Source organism: Dama dama, chromosome 19 (assembly GCF_033118175.1).
Source record: "Dama dama isolate Ldn47 chromosome 19, ASM3311817v1, whole genome shotgun sequence".
In the NCBI taxonomy this organism is placed as follows: Eukaryota; Metazoa; Chordata; class Mammalia; order Artiodactyla; family Cervidae; genus Dama; species Dama dama.
This window is the reverse complement of record NC_083699.1, coordinates 42,938,700-42,964,086: the sequence shown is the minus strand read 5'-3', so window position 1 is coordinate 42,964,086 and position 25,387 is coordinate 42,938,700. Positions and strand designations below refer to the sequence as shown.

Genomic DNA, 25,387 nt, shown 5'->3' with positions numbered 1-25,387 from the left:
ACATGACTGAGCAACTAAATGACAACAAATACCCTTTAAAGCAGGGTAGACCTCATAGAACAGACTATGAAATCTAAAGGGCAGGAAGCTGTGAGAATTGGCTCAATTCCAGAGTGAAGAGATGGTTACATAAGCAACAGCTTTACTTTCAGTGACCAGAGTCAAGGATGTGGGTTTTCTGTGGAACAGATGTAGAGCAAGCATGTGGGTAGAGTTGGCCTAGGTTGATTATAAAAGGAAAGTTCCCCTGCTTTTGGCCAGGGGTTATGGGTGATGCGGCCTCAGCAGGATGCTGGTGGTGTCAAATGAAGAAACCAAGCGAATAGGATGAAGGTGAGGAGCAAAACTGATCTACTGGAAGAGAAGCATTGCTGGAGGCAAGGGAATTTATGTCAGTGTTCACAATGGTTATGCAGGGACCCCACAAAAATAGCCGATGGTGAGGAGTCAGCTTTGAGCATTCACTGAGGGCAGAGAACATAAAAGTCAAGTCATGATAGTATCAATAAAATAAAGACTTTTCTTTGCACCCTCTTCCCCAGTACTGGAGAAGACTTAAGACAGCCCAGAGTGATAGGGGAAGGGGTGAGGGTAAATTGACACAAACCATTTCCCACTGCAGCTTTCCAGCTTGAAAAGGAGAAACACTCTTAATACTTTTAATTTGGTCTAAGACTGCTGCTGAAGCTGCAATACTTTGTCCACCTGATGTGAAGAGCCGACTCATTGGAAAAGACCCTGATACTGGTAAAGATTGAGGGCAAGAGGAGAAGGGGGTGACAGAGGATGAGAAGGTTGGATGGCATCATTGACTCGATGGACATGAGTTTGAGCAAACTCAGGGAGATAGTGAAGGACAGGGAAGACTGGCATGCTGCAGATCATGGGGTCGCAAAGATTTAGACAGGACTTAGTGACTGAATAACAGCTAAGACATATGAATAGTTATTTTAATTACTGAAATAAGATTGTTTTTCTAATAAAAGTGATCAGACAAATTTTTGTTATTTCAATGTGACCCACAGAGTCATAGTACCTTCTTTTGTTTTTACCCAAAAGATAGACAATAACAACTCCTATTGAATGTGAGTGCATATGGGTGAGGGATAAAGCTGCTTTTCTATTTATGTTCTATAAAGTCCTTCTCTTTCAATTAAGTGATTATAGTAACAGTGTTAAAAGTAAAGTGTTTATTGACCTGAATCTATAGAATGTATGTAACTGTTCTGGGTAACTTCCATCTGTTCTCCAGATACACTCTCTGCCTTTTCAGTCCAGGAAATTAACCTTTCTGGATCCCACAAACATTCCTGTACTCCCTGGCTTTGGTTTGGGGCAGGCAATGGGCAACCTTGGCAGAAGAGACTGGAAGGGGAGAGGAAGTGAAATCAGGATAATTTTCCACTTGCTCCCTCCTTGCAAGATCACTTCCTCTTAACAGGAGGTCACAGCTTCTCCCAAGGAATCTGACTCTTCAAAAACCAGGTCCCTGGGCTATTGTGCCATACATTACGATTTGCCTCTCCCAGAATTTCATAGTCTTGCTGTGTCTAAACCCTTCTCAAATTTTCCTGTTTCAAATGCCCTGCCTGTTTCCTGTGGAAATGCTGACTGACACCATGATATTACTTCCCTTCCTGACCTCAAAGTATTAATGGGAGAATTAGAACAATACAGTTGTGAAAATATTTAACCTAATTAAATTTAAATATAAGTATTATTATTGTTAATATTTTACAAGGCATTTTCAGTGTTGTGTGAAGAAGAGAGAGAAACCACTTTTTAGGAAAATCCCAATATCTTCTAATGTTAAAGGTCATTCAAATAGTAGATATTATTTTGCTAGGGAAGTGGTCGAAGCTACTTCCTTTTATTTTTCATAAACTGAATGTCCACTTCAGGCTTTAAACAAGTGAGTTGAATGGAGAAAATATTTTGAATTTCAAAGCATATTTGAGATAACCCTGCTCTGAGAATTAAAGTAACTTACACATTCAATTGAAGATGAAGCTAGTGTCATAATCAGGTGGAATAAATATTAAATATAATATAAAATAGGAAATAATAGGTGGTTCTTTGCTTCATTTTATTATAATCTGACATAGACTTTGTCCTGTGTTTTTTTATGCTTGTTTTCTTTTTTATTTTTCTCTAGCTGTTCATTCATTCTTCCATTTCCATCTCTTACGGACCTTTCCAAAAGCAGATTTAAAAATTTTTCTTTTCTGAATATTTTATAGTAACTGAAAATAAACCAATGCATTTCATATGCTTGAGACAGAGCTTTAAAATCTGGGGTCATGTACCAATATAATTCAAGGATCCATAAACATGGATGGGAAATGTTACATCTTTAGTCTCATTACTCTCTAATTGAAATATAGCATTGTTTCAGTTATAAATGTACAGAATAAATTGCAATAATATTAGTAGTAAGTAGACCTTGTCACAGTAGAAATCACAGATACACTTGGATCACATTTTTGTCATTACAGATACTTCGAAAATGCTGTGATACTCAACCCTACTTGAAATTATTATTTTTTAGACATGTCTTTCAGATCTTATTTTATACATTAATAGATTAGTATATATGCTGTCATTGCAAATTCATTATTAAGTATTTTGATAATTCTGTTGCTATATAGTTTATTGATAACTTTTCAACTCTTGAAGTTTGTCTATTTAAAAACAGTATTCTGAGAGAAGGTCCATAGAGGCCTTTGACACAAAAAGAACTTATGAATTCCTAGGCTAAGTGATGGGTGAAATCTTTGGCTACAGTACGAAAAATGGAGCTCAGACCTATAACCTTATATTGGTGAATATGAGATGATAGACAATGAAAAATTATTGAAGAAACCACTCATAATTTCTTTAAACAGTGATTTTCTTCTACTTATCACCACTAAATTCTAACTAGATTAAATTGTATGTTATAATTTCTCATTCTAGTCTCCATATCTTTGTGGTATATTCTGAGTCATTTTCTTAAGATTATTATATGATGAATGTAACTACTCTTTTGCCAGGTCTAATCTGTGGTTTATCTTATTGTTTAGTTTTGTTTCTTTACTTTGTTTTGAAATATTTCAAATACAGTCCAAAATAGAATAGTATAATGGACTCTTATGTAGGTATCATTCTAAATCAACAGTTACTGACTATGGTGAGTCTTGTTTCATTTATTCCATTCTTACTCCTGTATTATTTTGAAGCAAATCCCAGAAAAATACTTTCAGCTGAATATTTAAATGACAGTAAATCTAATTTTAAAGTAGCTGCAGTACAATTTTCTTATTTAAAAGTAAACAATAATTAAAATCAAGTAGCCATAGTTCATATTCACAATTCTCTTAACACTTGTTAATTTTAAAACAAATCATTGTTTGAATAAGGACCCCGACCCCTCAAATTGTGACTGGTTAATAATTCCTTTGTTGTTGAGTCTGTAAGTCATGTCCAACTCTTTTGCAACCCATGGACTGTAGTTCTCCAGGCTCCTCTGTCCATAGGATTTCCCAGACGAGAACACTGGAGCGGGTTGCCATTTCCTTTTACAGGGGACCTTCCAGACCCAGGGATTGAACTCATGGGTTCTGTCATGTCACTTGCATTGCAGATGGAATTTTTACCACTGAGCCACCAGGGAAGCATAGTAAGTCCCTTGAATCTACTTTAATCTTTTCAATCCCTAATCCCCCCATCTCTTGTTTTTCTTCAAATCTTTGTAATGTATTTATGGAAGAAACTATGTTATTTATTCTTATTTTCTACAGTCTGATTTGCTGGTTGCTTCCTTCTAGTATTGTTTTTAAAGATTTTTTTGATGTGGACCACTTTTAAAGTCTTTATTGAATTTGTTACAACATTGCTTCTGTTTTATGTTTATGATTTTTCTGGCTGCAAGGCAGGTGGAGTCTTGTCTCTCTGACCAGGGATAGAATTGGCACACTCTGCATTGCAAAGTGTATTATTAACTAGTGGACTGCCAGGGAAGCCCCAGATTCCCTGTATTGTTTCTGGTCATTTCTAGTCTTCTCATATTTCCTGAAAATTGGCAGAAGGAACTCGAGGCAAGAATTTTCTTTTGTAATTCTGTTACATAAGTAGTACTGAGTTAGTCCAATATAGGGCATATAATGACTTGCTCTTTTTTCTCTTGTGATGTTAGCAGAAAATTGACAATCATTGTCTAGAGCCATCATTTCGTTAGGGTTTGCAAAATGGAGACACTCTAATACTATCATTCCTCCTTCACTTATTAGCTGGAATAATTATATAAAGGGGAATTTCGACCTCATCTAATATGTGTATTGTTTCTTCATTGCTATAGCTGTACAAATTTTATAAAGAGGAAATTCCACCTTTTCTTCTTTGTGTTTGCAAGCAACTATTTGTTGTAATATCCTTTTGTGCTCAGTTAATAGCCAAGAAGCAATCAAAAACTTACCTAAATTTTATATGCTCTCACTAATGACCCTAAATTGCTTGATATTTTGCTACATGTATCTTATCAGACTGCATAACTATAATACATGACACTCTTTTTTTTTTTTGAAACCACTCTAATTCTAAAGTTATGCTTGCATCAGTTCTTGTGGGGGTAACTCTAGAGTCATTTTGACTGAACAAATTCATCCAGTAGCTTCCTCAGGAAGTACTACTTATGAGAACAATATTCCCTAATCTTTTAAACAGTTGTAATAGTTTATTTTTAGCTTTCAAATGTGAAATGCTGTTTAAATGAATATTAATGTTCACCAATTTCCCCTTATTGCCTATAAATTGAGCTATGTTAGGTAGATTATATCTCCTGATAGCTTAAAGAAATCATTATGATGAAAGCTCCATGTAGATTATATATATTTATATTTATGCAATATTATAAATTCATATACAAGTTTTACATAAACATTTACATACTGATTTTCAAATTATTTTGTAGACTGTGCTGCAAGATCCAAGAATCAAAGAAATTCTGTTTATTAGAAGGCACAATCTTTTCTCTTATCCTTTGCACTTCCATAATCTTCTTTATAAATTGCTTTTAAATGTATCTCTTGCTTTGTGTTATAATTGGTTAAAAATATTTCTGCTTTTAATTGGCATGTGATTTATTTGAGGGACAGAGACTATATTTTTCTTCTTTTTTCCACCATTGTCCAACAGTGCCTAGAAAATAGGTGAAACTAACTTGTATTTTTTAAATTAGAATAGGATCTGAATTTCAAAATACAAGTGTGGAATTTTTGTCAAGTATATGTAGGATAAATCTAGGCCCAGAATGATTTTATTTCCCAGGGTTGCTTTGAGAATCTTTCAGAACAGAAGTTTAGCAATTGCATCCTGTATGTTGAAAATCAAAGTGAAAACAAAATCATTCACCAGGAACAAATGTGACAAGTCCCAGAATTCTAGGTGACCAAGTAAAACTGGACTAAAGGATGTGGAGTTGAGTGCAGGAAGAAATGAGGTGTCAGTAAATGAAACTCTCCATAGGATTTCCTAAGGAGTTTGCTCTTCTCTTGTTGGCAATGGGAACTTTTCACGAAAAAATTTTTGTGTTAGATGATTCCTCTGGTAGTAAAAGATACAATTGGTGATCTAAAGAAGTGAGGATGGTGGTGGAAGAAGAGATGAGGGAAGACTGGAGAAAGAAAAGGTGAAAAGATCATTTAGGCCAGAATTAAGAAAGTCTTCATGTGAAAGGCTCTCTTGGAGATATTTAACATATAAAACAAACAAGATTTAAAGAATGTAGTGAAAAACGAAGTGTTTCAAGTGAAGAAGAGGATTCCTGTGAGCAAAAGGGATCCTAGTATATTCCCCAAATTCTGGACTATGGGAACTGTGTAGTCTCTTGGGCCACTGCTAATATGAAGTGTCTAGCACAAGGAATAGATTTTGAAGAGGTAGAAAATGAATTATGTTTGGAATGAACTGCTTTAAAGTACTGACAATTGCTTAATGATTAAAGAGAGATTTAATTACTTTAATTTTATTATAATGATTAACAGTTTGCAAAGTTCCCGTTTGATTTTTATGGAGGTAAGTAATTATCCCCATTTTCCAAACAAGCTGAGGAACACAGAGTGTAAGATACTTATACAAATCACATGGCTAGAAATAAAAAGAAATTTGGCATAGACACATCTGTTTTGACTCTAGGTCCTGAGAGATCTTCACTACCTTCTTGGTATAGGAGAGGGGACTTACTCATATCATTTGGAAAACTTTGTTTAAAAAAAAAAAAAAGGGTAAAAATAAAAATGGAATTCTAGTTACCTCTATTAAAGGGAAAACTTAATTGACTGGAACATTTATCTCACAGTATACACTTTTGACCTTACCTCCCAAATGCTGTATGTCTTTAGTAATAATTACTTTATATCTACATGCAACAGAATCTTCTTCAGAAAATATTTTGATAAAAATATTAGTGCATATTAGTGGCAAATTCAATTTTAAGTACTTTGATAATTCAAAAGTGGCAGTCATTTTGTTTCCCAAACTTTATTTCCAAAATGATGCCTTTCAGCTCATAAATGGGCTAAGACACTTTCAAATCTGTTTACCTACAAGACTTTCATTGTACTTTTTTCTAGGTAGGATTCTCTCTGTTTCTCCACCCAGTGTGGAGGAATTAGAAAATGAAAACGTTCCTTCTCCAAGAATTCACTTACCTCTGTTTACCTTTGTGACTTACAGAGCCAGCTGAGAGTCTGTCCAGGGGAGAACCAAACCCAGAGAAGCTTCTTTTCTTTTTTGTTTCAATCACGTCATTCTCCAGAGATACAAGTTCATCAAGAAGTAAGAGTTTTGCTGCCAGGTCAGTGGCTGACTTCTCTTCTCTGACTGTGGGTGATAACTGAACACCTAAGATTCCAGAATCAAAGGCCTATTGGGCAAGAAAGGTGAGTCCATTCATTAAGAGAAAGAGTATACATACAATCATCTATATTCGGATTTTACTATGTTTTAGCTGACATGCCATGAAACTTGGTTTCTCATGGAGCTATGATCCAGAGAGAAATACTTTTGAGGAGAAAAACACATAGGGTTGAAGTTTATCCAAAAGAAATGAAACCAACACACACACACATACACACAAAGAAAGAAAGGATGAACTCCAGACCTGCCTCTAAAATTTAGTATGTTAACTAATTATTCTTTCAGATTCTTTCCCAGTAACAACTGCATTCTTATTACTCTAATAGCGTTTTATCTATACTTTTTCCATCTCTACAATTATTACATTTTCCCTTGTATTATATTAACTACAACATATGTATGTTGCATATTAGATTGTGAGTAACGAGGTCAAAGACTATGTCTAATCAGCATTTTGTTTGTGCTGTTTAATCCCTATTCTGGTATTTTGCTCATTATTATTGCACCAATTAGTAATTATTTCTGATGAATATATATTGAATGAATTCTGAAAAACTATAAACCTCTTGCTGTTTTCTTTTCACTACTCATTCATTCATTCAAGTCACTAAACATCCACTATGTAGGTCTTGTATTTGACCGAAGAGATACAAAAATAAGAAAAATCCAATCTGTGCTTTGAGGGAGCTTACCATCTCTACCAGTGTGATTTACTAACAAATAGCAATCAGTATCTATAGACAGTCAGAGCTATCCCAAGGATTTTATTGTCCCATGTCAAATTACTTATTTGTATATTTACACATATTGCCACTTGGTAGTCCATCCAAGTCATAAAAGTGTAAGTGTCTGGTTTATGAAGTCTATCTTCCTTTCTCAGGCCCAATCACAGCATTTTAAAAAAGGCTCCTATTAGCAATCTGGAGTCATTCTGTAGTCCAGGGGATGTAACTTCTTTCCCAAGAGTTTGGGAATATTCCCCTCTGAGAAGAAACATTAACTACAGCCAGACTCTTGGTGTGAGCAGGACTCATTTTTTTTCACATCCTGTCTTTGTTTTTGAATTGTTTATCTCATTCTCTTTCTCTTCTGTTCATTTTTTTTCCACAATAAAATGAAAGAGTAGCACTTTCTAAACCTTTTCATCATTGACTCAAACATTTTTCTTTTGGAATTCTTGCAGTCTGCCTCAAAGCTCTTGAGACTAATGGCCATTGAACTTCTTTCCTAAACAAGTCAAATCTGCTCTAAGTAAGGCTAGTTCTTCTTGGAAAATCCCTCTTGCCCTGCTCTTTCTGATTCCTATCAGGAGTGATTGATATCAGATCCTCTTGGCAGCAGAGGATGAGATGATTAGATATAATCCCCAACTCAATGAACAAGAATTTGAGCAAACTCTGAGAGATAGTGAAGGACAAGGGAGCCTTGTATGCTGTGGTTCATGGGGTCTCAAAGAATCAGACACGACTCAGCAACTGAACAACTGCAACGACCTCTTCACTCAGTGCACCCTCTGAATCCCCATATAATTTATTTATCCCCTCTCTCTGTCTCTTTTCTATTCTGTTCTGAGTACTGCCACGAAGTAAATCATCTCCAAACACTACTTTCATCATATAAAGAAATTAAAAATCTGTATAACCCTTTGTTACTTACAGTGTAAAGTCCAGAACTCCTTTTAAAAAAGCTTAACTTCTATTATTTCCCTATATAAACTAGGAAGCATAGAAACTAAAGAGGGAATAACCATGAGAAAGAAATTATGAAGATCAGGAGAAAAACCAAAGGGCAAAGTTAAGAGATCTTTTATTATCTCTCAGAGGGTCCTCCAAAAAATATGTGTTCATTCTTCCTACTGATATACGTACAAAGTCAAGTTTTCTTTCTTTTTAAAGATATTCTTAATCCTCAGGAAAAAAGGCACAAACCTTTTATAAAACTTGCCCTTCAGTAAAATGCATTTCAGATTCTCACTTCATGCTATTTAAGAAAGTACAAAGAATGCATATTTCTCTTAAGATCAAATGAGCCAAGTTAACTTTTCTCTGTGTCAAGATGTCCTCACATTTCTTTTTCTTTGTAGTTTAGTATTGGCAGCAAGAAAACATTTGTAGAGTGATAAAATTTTGGCCAAGCGACTCAAATCCTGACATGTAAACAACTTTAACTTTCACATAAAAGCACTTCATCTTTATATAATTCATTCAATTATATATATATATATATATATATATATATATATATGGCTGAAATTATAATGAATTTTCTCCTAAAGTTTTTGGTTTATGGAATACCAACCTTTGTTGTTACTTACAGTTCCTTTTTTTTTTCTTTTAAATATTTAGATACCGGATTTTCTCTGAATCCATTGTGAGGACACAGCATAGAAAGAAATGTCTATTTACTTGATTTTTGTGTTATTGAAATTTCTCCGTATTTGTCAGCAGCACCTGCTACTGACCTTAAGAAAAATGATTTAAGTTCATTAAAAAATACGGCCCCTGGTTTCCATTACCTCTGTTGTGACACCCACTGGGAGCACTTTTCCTGAGCTCCAGAGCATCAGTGTCATAGCCAGGATAAAATGTGCGCTTGCTAATCTCCAGTCCAGCATCTAAGGGCCACACACAACAGGGTTAACATTCATTAGTTTGACATATAAAGATAGGAAACAAAAATGCCTGTAAAGCTTGTTATAGGTAGGTAATAAACTAAATTATTCAGTTTCTCTACATTGGAGTGCACCTTTGCAATGCTTAAATTATACTTAATAGAGGCTGTCAGTCTCCCAGAATGAATTCTATCAAGGTTTCATTTCCATGGAAACCTAGACTGGGGCTGTACAGCTATAATCATAATTTAACTCAAAGAAACCGAAGTCCGAGAAATCTAGTTTGTGGAACCTTATTCTTTGAGTGTCTAATTCACAGGTTACAACATTATGTACCTAAAGAGAAATGTGTTAAATTGACTAGGTATGATAAACCAACCCCTGCTGGGGTTTGTGGTGAACAAGAGAGAATGTGCTGTGTCTAAAAGCAATTTTATATGAAATTTCAAAAACACCACTGTTCCAATAGTAGAATATCTTTATGTCCCATGATTTAAAATGATTTTTTGAGCAAGATTCAAAAGGTGAACTTCATAGAAAAAATTAACAAATTACACTATATAAAAATTGAAATTTTCCATGTGATAAGGTAAGTAAACAAATTGCAATAAATAACAAATTACAAATGAAATGTATTTTGAACAGATATAAAAAAGTAAGACTAGCATTTGAAACATTTAAGTAACTCTGATAAATAAAATTTAAAAAACAGACACAACTAAATAAAAATGGGCCAAAGTTTATAAGAAAACATGTATTTGAAAGTTCACAGCCTCGTTGTTTATAGCAGTGAAAAAATGAATCAACCCAAGTACCTTACTCAGAAGGAAATGGATTTGTCAGTTGAAGTACATTCATAATGTGGATTTAACGCAAACAATTTAAATATATGTGTTATCTATGGTTCAAACAAATGACGTAAATGTTATGTGTAATTGTATGCATGGATTTAAAATAGAGCAGATTTGAGGGGAAATTAGAAATTCTAGAACAGTGTATATGCCATGCTACCATTTACCTAAATTGGAAATACATAAGGCAATTTGCTGTATTTTGAAATCTATGAAAGTGAAGTTGAAAATGAAAGTGAAGTTGCTCAGTCGTGTCTGACTCTTTGCGACCCCATGGACTGCAGGCTCCCAGGCTCCTCCATCCATGGGATTTTCCAGGCAAGAAAACTGGAGTGGGTTGCCATTTCCCAAATTGGAAATACATAAAGCAATTTACTGTATTTTGAAATCTATACCTATAATTAAAATAGAGAGCAATGAAAGTTGATTCATGACTGATTGCTTGCGGGGAAAGTGGGGAAGAATATAAGATTATGAAGAAAACATAAGGGACTCAGGTTTTACCTATATATACACAGGAGAGCAAACAAGTCAAAAGGTTACATTTATTAATTCTGTGTAGTAAGCACAAACATGTGTCATTGATACTTTTATGAATTTTTACATTAATAAAGCACTATAAATCCAATTAAAGCTTAATTACAGTATAGATTAGACCTCTGACTGCCAGTCTGACTGCTGGTTAAAATGGGAGGCCTTGCCCCTCTGGTAGAAGATCTCTGGCTCTGGGTTACTAATAAAAGCGGCTTGACTTCTCCACTTAGAAGTAGAGTGACTTCTCCACATGACACTGGGAAGTCCCCCAGCTCATCATTAATAAGAATTCTCAGCAAACTTTAGTTTCCTTAAAAAACATCATTTGAAAACCTGCAGGGAGCAAAAAGAAGAATTATTCAATCTGAATAATTGTATTTGAGACTCATATTTGCTTTAGTAATAGTATGACCTTGGGTTTGTGTTACTTAACCTGTTGAAGTTTATTTTCCATATTGGTGAAATGAAGAGTAATTCTGACTTCAAAAGAACTTTGAGAGGTTTGGATTAATTCACATATAAACTCTTCACCGCATATATTGTTCAGTTGCTCAGTTGTGTCAGACTTTTTGCGACTCCATGGACTGCAGCATGCCAGGCCTCCCTGTCCACCACCAACTCCCAGAGCTTGAACAGACTCATGTCCATTGAGTCAATGATGCCATACAATCATCTCATCCTCTGTTCTCTCCTTCTCCTCCTGCTTTCAATCTTTCCCAGCCTCAGGGTCTTTTCCAATCAGTTGACTCTTCATATCAGGTGGTCAAAATATTGGAGCTTCAGCTTCAGCATCAGTCCTTCCAATGAATATTCAGGACTGATTTCCTTTAGGATCGACTAGTTTGATGTCCTTGCAGTCCAAAGGACTCTCAAAAGGCTTTTCCAACAGCACAGTTCAAAAGTATCAATTCTTCAGCACTCAGCTTTCTTTCTGGTCCAACTCTCACATCCATACATGACTGCTGGAAAAACCATAGCTTTGACTAGGTGGCCCTTTGTTGGCAAATTAATGTCTCTGCTTTTTAATATGCTGTCTAGGTTGGTCATAGCTTTTCTTCCAAGGATCAAGCATCTTTTAATTTCATGGCTGCAGTCACCACCTGCAGTGATTTTGAAGCCCAAGGAAAGAAAGTCTGTCACTGTTTCCATTGTATCCACATTTGTTTGCCACGAATTGATGGGAAAGGATGCCATGATCTTCATTTTTTGAATGTTGAGTTTTGAGCCAACTTTTTCACTCTCCTCTTTCACTTTCATCAAGAGGTTCTTTAGTTCCTCTTCATATCTGCCATAAGTGTGGTGTCATCTGCAGATCTGAGGTTATTGATATTTCTCCTGGCAATCTTGATTCCAGCTTGTGCTTCTTCCAGGCCAGCATTTCTCATGATGTACTCTGCATATAAATTAAATAAGCAGGGTGACCATATACAGCCTTGACGTACTCCTTTCTCAATTTGGAACCAGACTGCTGTTCCATGTCCTGTTCTAACTGTTGCTTCTTGTCCTGCATACAGATTTCTCAGGAGGAAGGTAAGGTGGTTTGGTATTCCCATCTCTAGAAGAATTTTCCACAGTTTGTTGTGATCCACACAATCAAAGGCTTTGGCACAGTCAATGAAGCAGAAGTAGATGCTTTTCTGGAACTCTCTTGTTTTGTCTATGATCCAACAGATGTTGGCAATTTGATCTCTAGTTTTTCTGCCTTTTCTAAATCCAGTTTGAGCATCTGGAATTTCATGGTTCACGTACTGTTGAAGCCTGGCTTGGAGAATTTTGAGCACTACTTTGCTAGCATGTGAGATGAGTGCAATTGTGCAGTAGTCTGAACATTCTTTGGCATTGCCTTTCTTTGGGTTTGGAATGAAAATTGACCTTTTCCAGCCCTGTGGCCACTGCTGAGTTTTCCAAATTTGCTGGCATATTGAGTGCAGTACTTTCACAGCATCATCTTTTAGGATTTGAAATAGCTCAACTGGAATCCCATCACCTCCACTAGCTTTGTTCATAGTGATGCTTCCTAAGGCCCACTTGACTTTGCATTCCAGGATGTCTGGCTCTAGGTGAGTGATCACACCATTAAGATATTTTTTGTGTAGTTCTTCTGTGTATTCTTGCCACCTCCTCTAATATCTTCTACTTTTGTTAGGTCCATACTGTTTCTGTCCTTTATGGTGCCCATCTTTGCATGAGATATTCTCTTGGTATCTCTAATTTTCTTGAAGAAATCTCTAGTCTTTCCCATTCTATTGTTTTTCGTCTATTTTTTTGCATTGATCTCTGAGGAAGGCTTTCTTACCTCCCCTTGCTATTCTTTGGAACTCTGCATTCAGATGGGTATATCTTTCCTTTTCTCCTTTGCCCCATAGCTTCTCTTCTAAAACAACATCTAGGCTCTAAAAAGAGCTGATCATGATTATTTTTCTAAATTAGGACAGAAGAAAACTAACAGGAAGAAATGTAAAAGTTATCTGGTAAACAATACCAACCAAAAACTGCATTATTTATTCTTTTAGAAAGTCAGGTATTGAATCTTATTTTTCCTTCTGATTTTGCTGATGTCTTTGACTTTCCTCAGCAAAACGTAAGTTATATTAAAAAAATAACTTTTTTTTATAATGACCTCATATTTCTGGCATATCTTTTAAAGAATAACTCTTCCATTCATTCAAAGATAAGCTTATAATTGTGATGTTTTCTTTCCACTCTTTTTTTAAACAGTTTTAAAGTGTGAAATTTTTCAATTTTATAAGATTTCCTGTGTGGACTTTCTTCATCTGTTTTTATGCACATTTTACTAACCAGGTTTCTCTTCATCTCTGCAATCTTATAAATGGCACAGGATGGTGGATGTTTATAATATTGATGATTATGTCTGAGGCATATATTTTTGTTCTTGGGTGTAGATAGGAAAAAAGTCGTAATGTGTCATCTTACAGATAACCACATCCTGATTATTTGGATAGGGAGAAATAAAAATAAATGCCGAGTTTAAATACACACATTTAACAGTTTAAAGCCATGCTTATAGCCAGTTAACCAAAAGGCCAAGTTCCTAAATATGGCATTTGGTACACTAATGAAAACAAACACCCTGGCACCTGCCACACAAAAGACATTTGATTAACTAGTTGAAACTTGATTGCTACAAAATTAGAAACAGAGGAAATTATAGGGAGCGAAGGGAAAGACCAGGTTCAGCTCCATTTCCCTATTTTGTTGATAGTGGATAAATATAGTCCATGACTAAAAATCTACTCAGCACCATGTACACTGCAAATTACAGAAAGAACACTCAAAGCATGTTCATTGTGTGACTATATGACAGTGGAGGCACCTACAGCCATAATTTTCATTGAGAAATTTTTGAATTATAGTTCTCTAATATGAGGAGTTTCCAAATAGACCATGGGCATGAGATCTACCTTATAAGATTAGGTGTGTACTTCATTTTCAGTCAGTTGGTCTAGCATGTGCACATATTGTCACTAATGATTTTGCTGAATAAACAAACATCTTACATTGTGTAACATCTTAACCTTTGTTTCAAAGACTTCTTACATGCAAGAACTCATTTACCCTGAAGGGATCATCCAATCTGTGGCTGGAGTGGTGGTGGGCGGAGGAAGACCTGATGTTTTGTCACTGAAGTTTGGGTTGCAGATAGGCATTTATTATAGCCACAAGGCTTCCCTTGCGGCTCAGCTGGTAAAGAATCTGCCTGCAATGTGGGAGATCTGGGTTGGATCCCTGGGTTGGGAAGATCCCCTGGAGAAGGGAAAGGCTTCCCACTCCAGTATTCTGGCCTGGAGAACTCCACGGACTACAGTCCATGGGGTTGCAAAGAGCCAGACACGACTGAGCAACTTTCACTTTCACATATATTCCCTTAAAACATTGACAGTGCACACTGACATATTAAAAATTCTGGTTTAATTATATTTAAAATAGGACTAAATGAGAAGTCTGCTAAGACAAAAAAGATGTTTGCATTATTGACCATCAGTGCTGCAGTGAGTCATCATTATTATGAAAAATAATCTCTAATGTGGGCTGGGCTAGGAAAAGACTGGCAACCATTCTTTGATGGTTGCCAATGTCTTTGGGGGTTGGTGTTGAAGAAAACCAAATCACTCAGGTGACTAAGGAAATTTCTCCTCAACAAGTTCTGACTTAGAGATAGTGGATCTAGCCATTAGAAATTCATAAGAGGACTAAATTTTTAGGTTGAGTCGATAATTTTTTGGATGTTTTATTTTACTAATTTCTTAATTGGAAATATACAAAATAGACTCTACCCACCTTACTTTAAACAGAAATTAAAGTCTTAATTAAAGATAAAGTACTTAAAAAAGTAATTAAACTTAAAAATTCTCTCCCATTGTGACACTGCAGGCACATAAATGAGATTTAACAGGACATGTTGTGAAAGGTCCCTAGTTCTGTCACTGGGAAATGGCCTTATGAGCCTGCACATAACACTCCTCAAACCTTCTTTCTCTGAAAACAGGGGTGGTCTTCTAGGCAAGTGGTGGGTCAGCTTGGTCCCACAGTAAAACTGAAAAGCAGAGTAAATTCTAAAGCGTACCCTCTTCATGCTAAGTTGCTTCAGTTGTGTCCGAATCTGTGTGACCCTGTGGTCTATAGACCCCCGAGATCCTCTGTCCATGAGATTCTCTAGGCATGAATACTGGAATGGGTTGCCATGCCCTTCTCCAGGGGATCTTTCCAACCCAGGGATCCAACCCGAGTCTCTTATGTCTCATGCATAGGCAGGTGGGTTCTTTACCACTATCATAACCTGGGAAGCCTGAGATTGTAGGCTACTTTTACAGTGTAGCCTTTACCCTTCTCCATAACGTCATGCTCACCCGAGTCTTTTTAATAATAGAGGAAAGCTTCCAGAATAGTTGATAATAGAGTAACTACCTTTTTTCTTATTGTAAAGGCGAGTCTAAGGGACAATGGTGAACACAAAGTCTGTATGAGAGACACCTGAGCTAGGGGTTCTGAGACTCAGGCCCTGCTCTTGCTTGGCTGCTATTTCACTATATGATTCTGGGCAGACGACCTATAAAGTTGTTTCTAGCTTTAGTAAAGACTGTTGCTGAATTCGACTCTTTTCCGATGGAAGCACAGACATTGTATGTTGTTGGTGTCGGTTTGGCTGAGAAAACCTTTCTGCCCTTCCTCAAATCAGGTGAGTCTATGCATAAGACTTTGCATTTAGGTTTTCAAGTAAAAATTCTCCTCATGAATTTTAAGTATTTCTAGCTGAAAAGAGAGGGCCTTCAAATCTTCGATTTTAAGATTTTATTTGCAGTGATTCTATTTTATAAGTGTATTTTAAGAAAGAGAAAAATGCTATCAATTAAGTTATGACATGCAACCAGGTATAAAGGCTTCCCTGTGTCTCAGTGGTAAAGAACCTGTCTGCGAATTTAGGAGACACAAATTTGATCCCTGTGTTGGGAAGATCCCCTAGAGAAGAAAATGGCAACCCGCTCCAGTGTTCTTGCCTGGGAAATCGCATGGACAGAAGAGCCTGACAGGCGACAGTTCATGGGGTCGCAAAAGAGTCGGACAAGATTGAGTGACTAAACAACAGCAATCAAGTGTAAGGCATTCCAATCTTAGAGATGTTAGAGGTGCACAGAATGGATGAAATATGCTAGATCTATTTACCTTCAATTATTTACTTGAAGTTTTTTTTCTCATCTTTCTTAAGACAGTATACTCAGTTCCCCCACACTTTAGAAATAAAGATGTTAGAGCTGAAGGAGGATCCAGATGCCCCAGTATGCAGCAGTTATATCTGCTTTTTGGGGGTGAGAGAAAGGATTGTGCAATATTTAATGCATTATTAACTTTAAATTAAAAAAAAATCACATACTGATGAGAGTTTCCTAGTAGTCCAGTGGTTGAGAATCCAGCTTACAATGCAAGGGACATGGGTTCAATCCCTGGTCAGGGAACTAAGATCCCACATGCCTCGGGGCAACTAGTGTTGCCCAGGCACAGCCAGTGTTCCCCAACAAAGATCCTGCATGTTGCAACTAAGACCTGATGCAGCCAGAAAATGACTAAATTTTTTAAAAAATCACATAATGTTAAAAAATTTAAAGAGTTGACTGAGTTCCTATTCCTCTGCATTTGTTATTAACAGTGTGTCTATCAAGGTAGAATAATCATTTGAATATTTTCAGAGTACTCACAAGTGTTAGTATTAGTGGATGTGCCCAGTCTTTTCAGTTCTGTTCAACTCTTTGCGACTCCATGGACTATATTCCAACAACCCCATAGACTATAAATAGCCCACCAGGCTCCTCTGACAGTGGGCTTCTCCAGTCAAGAATACTATGGTGGGTTGCTGTTTCTACTTTATATATTAATGGATACAAAATTAGTATTATCATTATCAAAAGTTCCTATTTTTAAATATAAAAATAGGAATTTTTGATAATAGAAAATTTCAGATATACAGAAAACATGTATTTCTGTGATGGTGAGTGGTGGGGAAAACTCAGAATCAGACTTGAAGGATAGGGATAACTGTCCTTGTTGTGTTAGTTAACCTTGAGCAAGATGCCTAAACTGTCAAGTTGTCTAATAAACCTCATGTATGATCTCACATTTTAATTAATTAAATTTTTTAAATTTAGAATTGGTTAATTTACAAATAGCACAGATCATTATGATTTGCCTTGTTTGCTGAATAAGAGCAATAAAACATGTACTTTTATGTTTAGTATTATTATTGAGAATGTATAAAGAGGTACATTTATCTGCGAAAAAACAGTGTCATTCTTATTTTATCATAGGTAAAACTTTTCAGTGGAAACTCTAATTTTTGCATGAAACCATTTTGTATAAAAATGATTATTATTGAGTGCAGGTATTTAAAGTCAAGTCCTTCCAGGGGAAGTAAAGCTTATACCCACAATGAGTTAGGGAACTTGGGGCCATCTTTAAAGTCAATCAGCAAAGTCTATGTTAAAAAATCAAGAGGATACCTAACAGTTTGACATTATAGGGATAATTGTAATGTTTCAACGAGTGACATTTGAACAGGGCGTTAAGGTTGTTCTCAGTTTTCATTGATGAGAGAAGAAACCAGGTGCTTGAGACACTTCCCTGCTTGAAAGCAGAGACTTGGACGCTGGAATCTCTGCTTTATTGGTGCTGCCTTGCCACAACCTTTGGTGCAATTGGCTCCACAAACAAGAGATCTAAACATGGCTAAGACACTTAGAACTTCAGAAGTGGGGATTAATTTCAGATCATCTTAAACTCAAACACTAAATTTGAAGTCATTGAGGATTTTCACCCAAGAACAATTGAACTACAACTAGTTGCTTCTATCACTAGCATATACATTGTCTATATCATTCTCACTGAAATATGTCTGAGAAATACTCGTGGTGTTTATTTTATTTAAAATTCTCTTTGTGAAATTTGCTCTTTTCAGTAGATTGCATGATGGGCATTTGCTTGATAGATTGAGTATGATTTTGAAAGGAAGGTGCAAATTGAGACTGAGAAATTTAACATTTTTTTTTTTAAATGAAAATGTCAGGAGTGCGTTCTTTCTCATTTCTCATTGTTCTTCCATCAGCAGTAGTCAATTTTCCAAAGTCACAAAGCCAGTTAGAAGAGCCAGAACAACAACGTAATGCTTTCAGCCTCTCAGTTTCATGCTCCTTCAAGTTTAACTTATTTGTGGAAGTATAAAGCATTTTCCCATCTCCAAAACAAATTGCTTATAAAGTCAGATGTGTATGGATGAGGTGTTCTTAATGTGGCAGACACCTGCATTTTAAAATGACTTTCCCTGAGTACTATAAATCAGGAAGAATGATAATTTACTAGTATACATGTGTTAACTGACTTTATTCTGTCTGGCGCCATTTTTGTTCTTTTTCAGACACTATTGCCTTCCAAAATCATAAAACTTTGTTGTTGAATACCTCATTTTTAAAAAATTTTGAATTTTCAACCATACTGCTAGTATCTTTCTCGCACAAATTTAAGAAGGTAGAAACCTACCATGATATTAGTAAGATCACATTATTAAAAAGCCCAGATAAGTAAAGTACGTAAATGTTGCTGTAAACTCCTTGAGGGTAGGAACTATGTCATGTTCACTATTTTATCTCAGCACCCAACATAATGCCTGGCAGGGAGTCAGTATTATGTGTTGAAAGAATGAATGAAGGAAGCAGCGCTTTGTGGTAGGTAAACAGAAATGTGGAACAGATACTAACTGATATGGAAACTAATGGGAAGAGATTTGCCCAACTTTTATACCTACAATAATATGTGATGAAGTTACGCCCAACTCCTGGTATGTCTGTTCATGCTCCACATCACAGATTCTCATTCTAATGAGAGGGACTTGTGTCCTTATTCCCTAATCATTAATCCAGTAAAGTTTAAGATTTCTCCTTATCAAACACTAATTTGCATTCTGATCCCTGAAATATTGTAAATTTCTTCATAGAAAACTATGTCCTCTAGAAATAGAAGAGAACTTCGTGTATGATTGTGTACAGTACTGGTAAGGGGACTTGTTGTTTAATTCTAACAGTTAATAATGGGAGAAAAAAGAATCTTCAAAACTAGAGATGGCGAAATGTTGATAGAATTGCACTTACACATGCTATTTGGTCATTTGATGCAAGCCATTTTTATGTGGTATGAAAAGGCATTCAGAGGGTAAAGTTGGGTAAATGCAGTTAAATATGGCATATATATGCATCAGGATAATGTGGACTATTACCACTCCTTCAGTTTTTACTCCACTTTGTACTTGTGTATACTATTTATGGGCTTACCAGGTGGCGCTAGTGGTAAAGAACCCACCTGCCAATGCAGGACACATGAGAGACGTGGGCTTGATCCCTGAGTCAGGAAGATTCCCTGAAGGAGGGCATAGCAACCTGCTCCAGTATTCTTGCCTGGAATTCTCGCCTCTGTCCCCTGGACAGAGGAACCTGGGGGGGCTACAGTCCATGGGGTCACACAGATTTGGACACGACTAAGCAATGGCAACCCAACCAGTACTCTTGCCTGGAAAATTCCATGGACGGAGAAGCCTGGTAGGCTGCAGTCCCTGGGGTCGCTGCGAGTCAGACACAACTGAGTGGCTTCGCTTTCACTTTTCACTTTCATGCATTGGAGAATTAAATGGCACCCACTCCAGTGTTCTTGCCTGGAGAATCCCAGGGACGGGGGATCCTGGTGGGCTGCCGTCTATGGGGTCGCACAGAGTCGGACACGACTGAAGCGACTCAGCAGCAGCAAAGCGACTCAGCATGTATGAATACTATTTAATAAAATAGTAAATTACATTTCAATTACATTAAATTAGACAATATAATCAATGAAAAAAATACTCTAAAATATAAATAAAAGCCCAAAATATATTTTATAATACTCAACAACAAGATGCATTTTTTAGGTATATGCTGTTTATCAGGTGCCAGGGATATAGACATGAATGAGACAGTCTTTCTGTCATCCAGTTGCTCACAGCCTGGCGGAGAGGAAAACTCCTTGGCCACTGGCCCTGCCCAGCCAATGATTTCTTCCTGCACGAGCAGACTTTTCCTGTAATGCTTTCATTTCCTTCAAGTACAGTTGTTGTAAATAATAATTTTTATTTTAATGTCTGCAAGGTACCTTATCATTCTGAAATCTGTCTCCTTTCATCCTCCTAATAGTCAAGTTATGATTTATATGGAAAATATTATAATTCCACTTTTTAATAGATGAACTGACCCAACTCAGGTTGCTTCCTCATCTCCTGGCTCCTGGTATTGTAGTTATACTTTCTAATCCAAGAAAAGTGAGTTAGTAGAAAGAGATTGGTTGTTCTTAAGTTACACAGACTTGAATATGACTCTTGACTGGAAATGTTACTTTGCTTCATTGTTTTAATATCTTCACCAGGAAAATGGGGCAAAAGCTTACTTTTTAGGTTTATTATAAGGATGAGAAATAATACAGGTAAAGGGACAGGCATAATAAGTGATAGCTTATTAAATAATAGCTATTATTATCCTGATATTAGGGGCTTCCCTCATGGCTCAGTCAGTAAAGAATCTGCCTGCAGTGCAGAAGACCTGGGTTCTATTCCTGGGTTGGGAAGATCCCCTGGAGAAGGAAATGACAGCCCACTCCTGTATTCTTACCTGGAGAATCCCATGGAAAGAGGACCCTGGCAGGCTACAGTCCTTGGGGTTGCAAGAGTTGGAAATGGCTTAGCGACTAAACCACCACATCCTGATATTGCCTTCTAAAAATGGCAACTTGTCAAAATATTTCTTTTTATTCTTTTATTTTTATGAAAAAATTTTATCCTTGTTCATTTTAAGGAATAAAATTGGACCTTGGAATCTAGAATTATAGCATAGTGATATAAAATAAAATATAATAAAATAATATTGACTGAGGGAAGGAAATTTTACTAAAGAGAGTTATAAATGGCAATCACTTTTAACATTTAATGTTATAGTATACTATGCATTAGCATTAATTTCAGCCATAATATTTCTATTAAAATATTAGTGTAAAACTATGAACAATATCTGGCTTCCCAGGTGATACTAGTGGTAAAGAGCTTGACTGCCAATGCAGGAGACATAAGAGATGTGAGTTTGATCCCTGGGCCAGGCAGATCCCTTGCAACTCAGTCCAGTATTCTTGCCTGGAGGATCCTACAGACAGAGGAGCCCAGTGAGCTATAGTCTCTGGGGCCCGCAAAGAGTTGGATATGACTAAAGCAACTTAGCAAGCTTGCACACATGAACAAATCATAATGAAAAGAAGGCAAAGGGAAGAAATCTGTTATACTTAAAATATAATTATTTTTCAAACTCTTATATTAACCAAAGTAAATTTTTAATTGAATTTTAAATTTATATTTTGTTTTATGGTTCATAAAATATCTCTATTAATTTTATTTTTTAAAAAAATCATTAATTATGTTGAGTCATGGTTTTCCCACAGTTTTTGTAATGTTGACAGTATAGCAGAGTCAGGCTGGGTAATGGAAGCGGAGCCAACATGGTTGTTATGGTGGTTAAGGACTTCTCTACAGGAACTAGACTGTACACAAACATGGGAGCAGCCAGGGAGGGATGGACTGTGGAAGAGCAAGAGGAAGAGACGCCACTTTTTAAACATCTTAGTGCCCTGGCATGGATGGACAAGTCAGAGTTTGCAAGGAAATGCAACCACCAGTGTGGGAACACAGGGAAGTCATGGACAAGTACATGGAAAGGCTCTTGGAGAGGACTATGGAAAGCCACAGCTCTTACTTGGTGGGCCAACAGCCAAGTTATCAGTGGTGGCCCAGCTGATATTTTAAAGGTGCATTTTTCACAATGGTTAGAGCTTTGTGTTGTAGGAACAAAGAGTTTTAGAAAAGAAAGAGGCTATCATCAGAAACTGGAATTTACTCTTTTCAGCAAGGGTTTCCCTCATAGCTCAGTTGGTAAAGAACCCACCTGCAATGCAGGAGACCTCGGTTTGATTCCTGGGCCGGGAAGATCCCCTGGAGAAGGGATAGGTTATCTACTCCAGTATTGTTGGGCTTCCCTTGTGGCTCAGCTGGAAAAAAATTCGCTTGCAATGTGGGAGACCTGGGTTGGATCCTTGGGTTGGGAAGATCCCCTGGAGAAAGGAAAGGCTACCCACTCCAGTATTCTGACCTGGAGAATTCCATGGACTGTATAGTCCATGGGGTAGCAAAGAGTTAAATACGGCTGAGTGACTTTCACTTTCACTTTCATTCTCAGTAATTGGAGAGAGCCAGACTCAAAGGTAATTAACTTGTCTAAGGAAGAGGAGATGAAAGGGAGATATAAAATGGATGAAGAGGGGTAACCAGAAGGAGGCATGGCAGAAGAGTTGGTTCTGGAGGAAGTGTCTGCTCTGTGCTGACACCAGAGCTGAAGAGGCATTGATAAGGGAGAAAAGGCAAAACTGAGCAACAGCCAGTTCATGCCAACCATTACAACAGTAATTACTGGCCAGTGATGCTAACCACTGCTCCTGTGAGGTGCCCTGAGAATTATTTGGAGAAAGGAGGAGAACTCAGCTAAAACCATCTCTAATCAGAGATCTTCAGGGACAAGTTGGCCCATGTAGAGAGGTGCCCAGGGCTAGGAGGGAACTTGTGACTCCTCATTTGTATACACGCAAACTCTAGTTTTACTAGGAGAGAAGGAAGCCCCTGGGAAGCTGAGGAAAAGCTGATGAAGTCAGGACTGAGATTAGAAGGCTGTTTTCCTGACTCCAAAGCTTGTGTTCCTCTGATAACATTGAATCTAAGTGAAGATTGTCTGGTGGGTACAGATCACAGTGGATGAATTGTTGGTAAGAAGGTCAAATTAGATGATGTCTAAGGATTAGCCCCAAGATTCTGTGATTCTTCATTCTCTAATATGGTGAAAAGAGATAGATGTGGGAGCTTCCCAGGTCATTCTCACATTCAATATCACTGGCACTTTTAGTTCTTTTGTCTTTTTCAATGATAACAAAATGTTATGGAGCACCACTCTGTGCTTAAGCTTGCCTGAAGTTGCACAATTGCATAATGACAGAGTTGGGTTAATATTTTGAGACTACTCAATTTGAGCTCTGTTCCAATCTAATTTTATTAACTAATGTTCAAATCATGAAAATATTTGAAGAAGTTAAAATTGTACCCCTAAGGTCCCCAAACCTAGTCTCTAAACATAACTGCTTCTTTATTGCCCATGATTCATTGTATCAGAATCAGTTAAAAACCCTGAGAAATACAGGGAGAAAGCAAATAACCTTAAATCCCTTAAGTAACTTACTGAATGAAGCCACATTCAATTAACTTATAAAGAGGAGACTTGAATGCATATCTACAGGAAGCTCTCCTTAGAAAAGTTCTATAAGAGTGCTGAAGAGTAATACCAAATTAAAGAGAAGACATAAAAATGTGCCTGATGTTTGTGAGAGGCCATTAAATATACTGCTATCAATTCTATAGCTTACCTGAGCACTGAAATCATCGTAAATCATTGTTTATCTAATTTCTAGAAAGATAACTCAGGAATATATAGTAATCACTTTCCTAAACCTATAGAACATATAATTGGAATTCAAAGGAGTCATATTTTGTTTTGCTAGAACTGAATTTGTAGACTGTACCCTGTTTCCACAGATCAAAACTTGAAACAGCATTTTAAATTTCTTCTTAAACAGAACTCTAACGTATGTTTCATATTAACACTTAATTCAATCATTAATACCAAGAGCACTTCAAATACTGAAGAATAAACATGACCTAAGTCTATTTTAAACTAGGTTATTAGTATCATATTTGCCTATTTGAGTTTCATAAGAATAAAAGCGCTGGATAGTTTAGGTCTGAAGAACATAGAGCATATACTTTGGTTAATTTAGGGATGTTTCTTAAGTTCTAATTTTAATAGAAATAAAGATAAGAGAGAAACTTTCTTTTCTACCTAGGTCTTTAGAATCAGGCCACTTTGTAACTTTAAAAATTTCCTAACACTGGACATATTTGATAAAAGCAAAATTAATATATCTAACACTCTTATAGGATCATTATTTTGAGTTCCCTTTCTCTTTATTTTGAAATAGAATATAAAAGCAAAAACAATATAACAAGTATAAAATGCCTGAGCAAACAATTATCTCTACCCTAAGTTTGCATCACAAAATATCTTAGATAGTTTACTCATTTTTAGAGAGGATAATATTCCCAAAAACATTTCTAATTTTAACAAAATCAAGATATAATGAAAGCATTTGAAAAGTATTCAAAAACTTTAAAAAAACAGTTAAAAGGGAAAAGCCTAACTCTTTATCAGGTTTTGTATTTAACTTACCTTGTGAAAAATCAGGAGAGTCTAACTTTAGAGTCCTGTCTGTGCAGTTTCTCCCAAACTCAGCTCTGATGGTGAGTTTTCTCTCTGAGTTTTTATAGTCTCAGTTATACACCCCTCACTCCAATCCCTGCCTTTGCTTTCTCTTACATCATTTCTACAGATTTTCCACTGAACATTTTCCCAAGCTTCTTCTCAATCTCTCTCTCTCTCATTCTTTTCTCTCTTTCTTTCCTCACCGCTGTCTCTCTTTCTCTGTTTCCCTTCCCTATTCTTTTTCATATTTATTCTATCTATTGCTTTGACCATGGAATTTAAATAGCAATGGGAGGATGAGCTCTGGAAAATTTAAGTACACATTTAATAATGTGTTTAGTCTTAGACTCATCACCTCTTCCTGAGGTTTCAGTCCAGCTCTAATCATTACAAATCACATTTGTGAAATAAAATGCACTAGTATTCATTAAATAGAAAGTCACTAGGCCATTTCAAAAGAAGATTTAGGGAAGCAAAATCAGAAACACAAACTGATTTATTGGTGTATATTTTGGACTCTTAAATGATCATGTGTGGAAATGGTGAATTGTTTCAGCCTCAGTCAGGTGCACAAG

At 36.4% G+C, this 25,387-nt stretch overlaps 1 protein-coding gene across 1 annotated transcript in view; it reads right to left on the bottom strand.

Moving 5' to 3' along the window:
• OSTN (osteocrin) overlaps window positions 1-24,830 on the bottom strand; it is a 41,048-nt gene extending 16,218 nt beyond the window's left edge. The window contains exons 1-3 of the mRNA XM_061167916.1: window positions 24,780-24,830; window positions 9,410-9,508; window positions 6,687-6,901 (exon numbers count right to left, since the gene is read on the bottom strand). Of these exons, the coding sequence (XP_061023899.1) occupies window positions 6,687-6,901; window positions 9,410-9,508 (314 nt within the window). The 5' untranslated portion in view covers window positions 24,780-24,830. The remainder of the gene's footprint in view (window positions 1-6,686; window positions 6,902-9,409; window positions 9,509-24,779) is intronic.
• Between the last annotated feature and the right edge of the window lie 557 nt (window positions 24,831-25,387).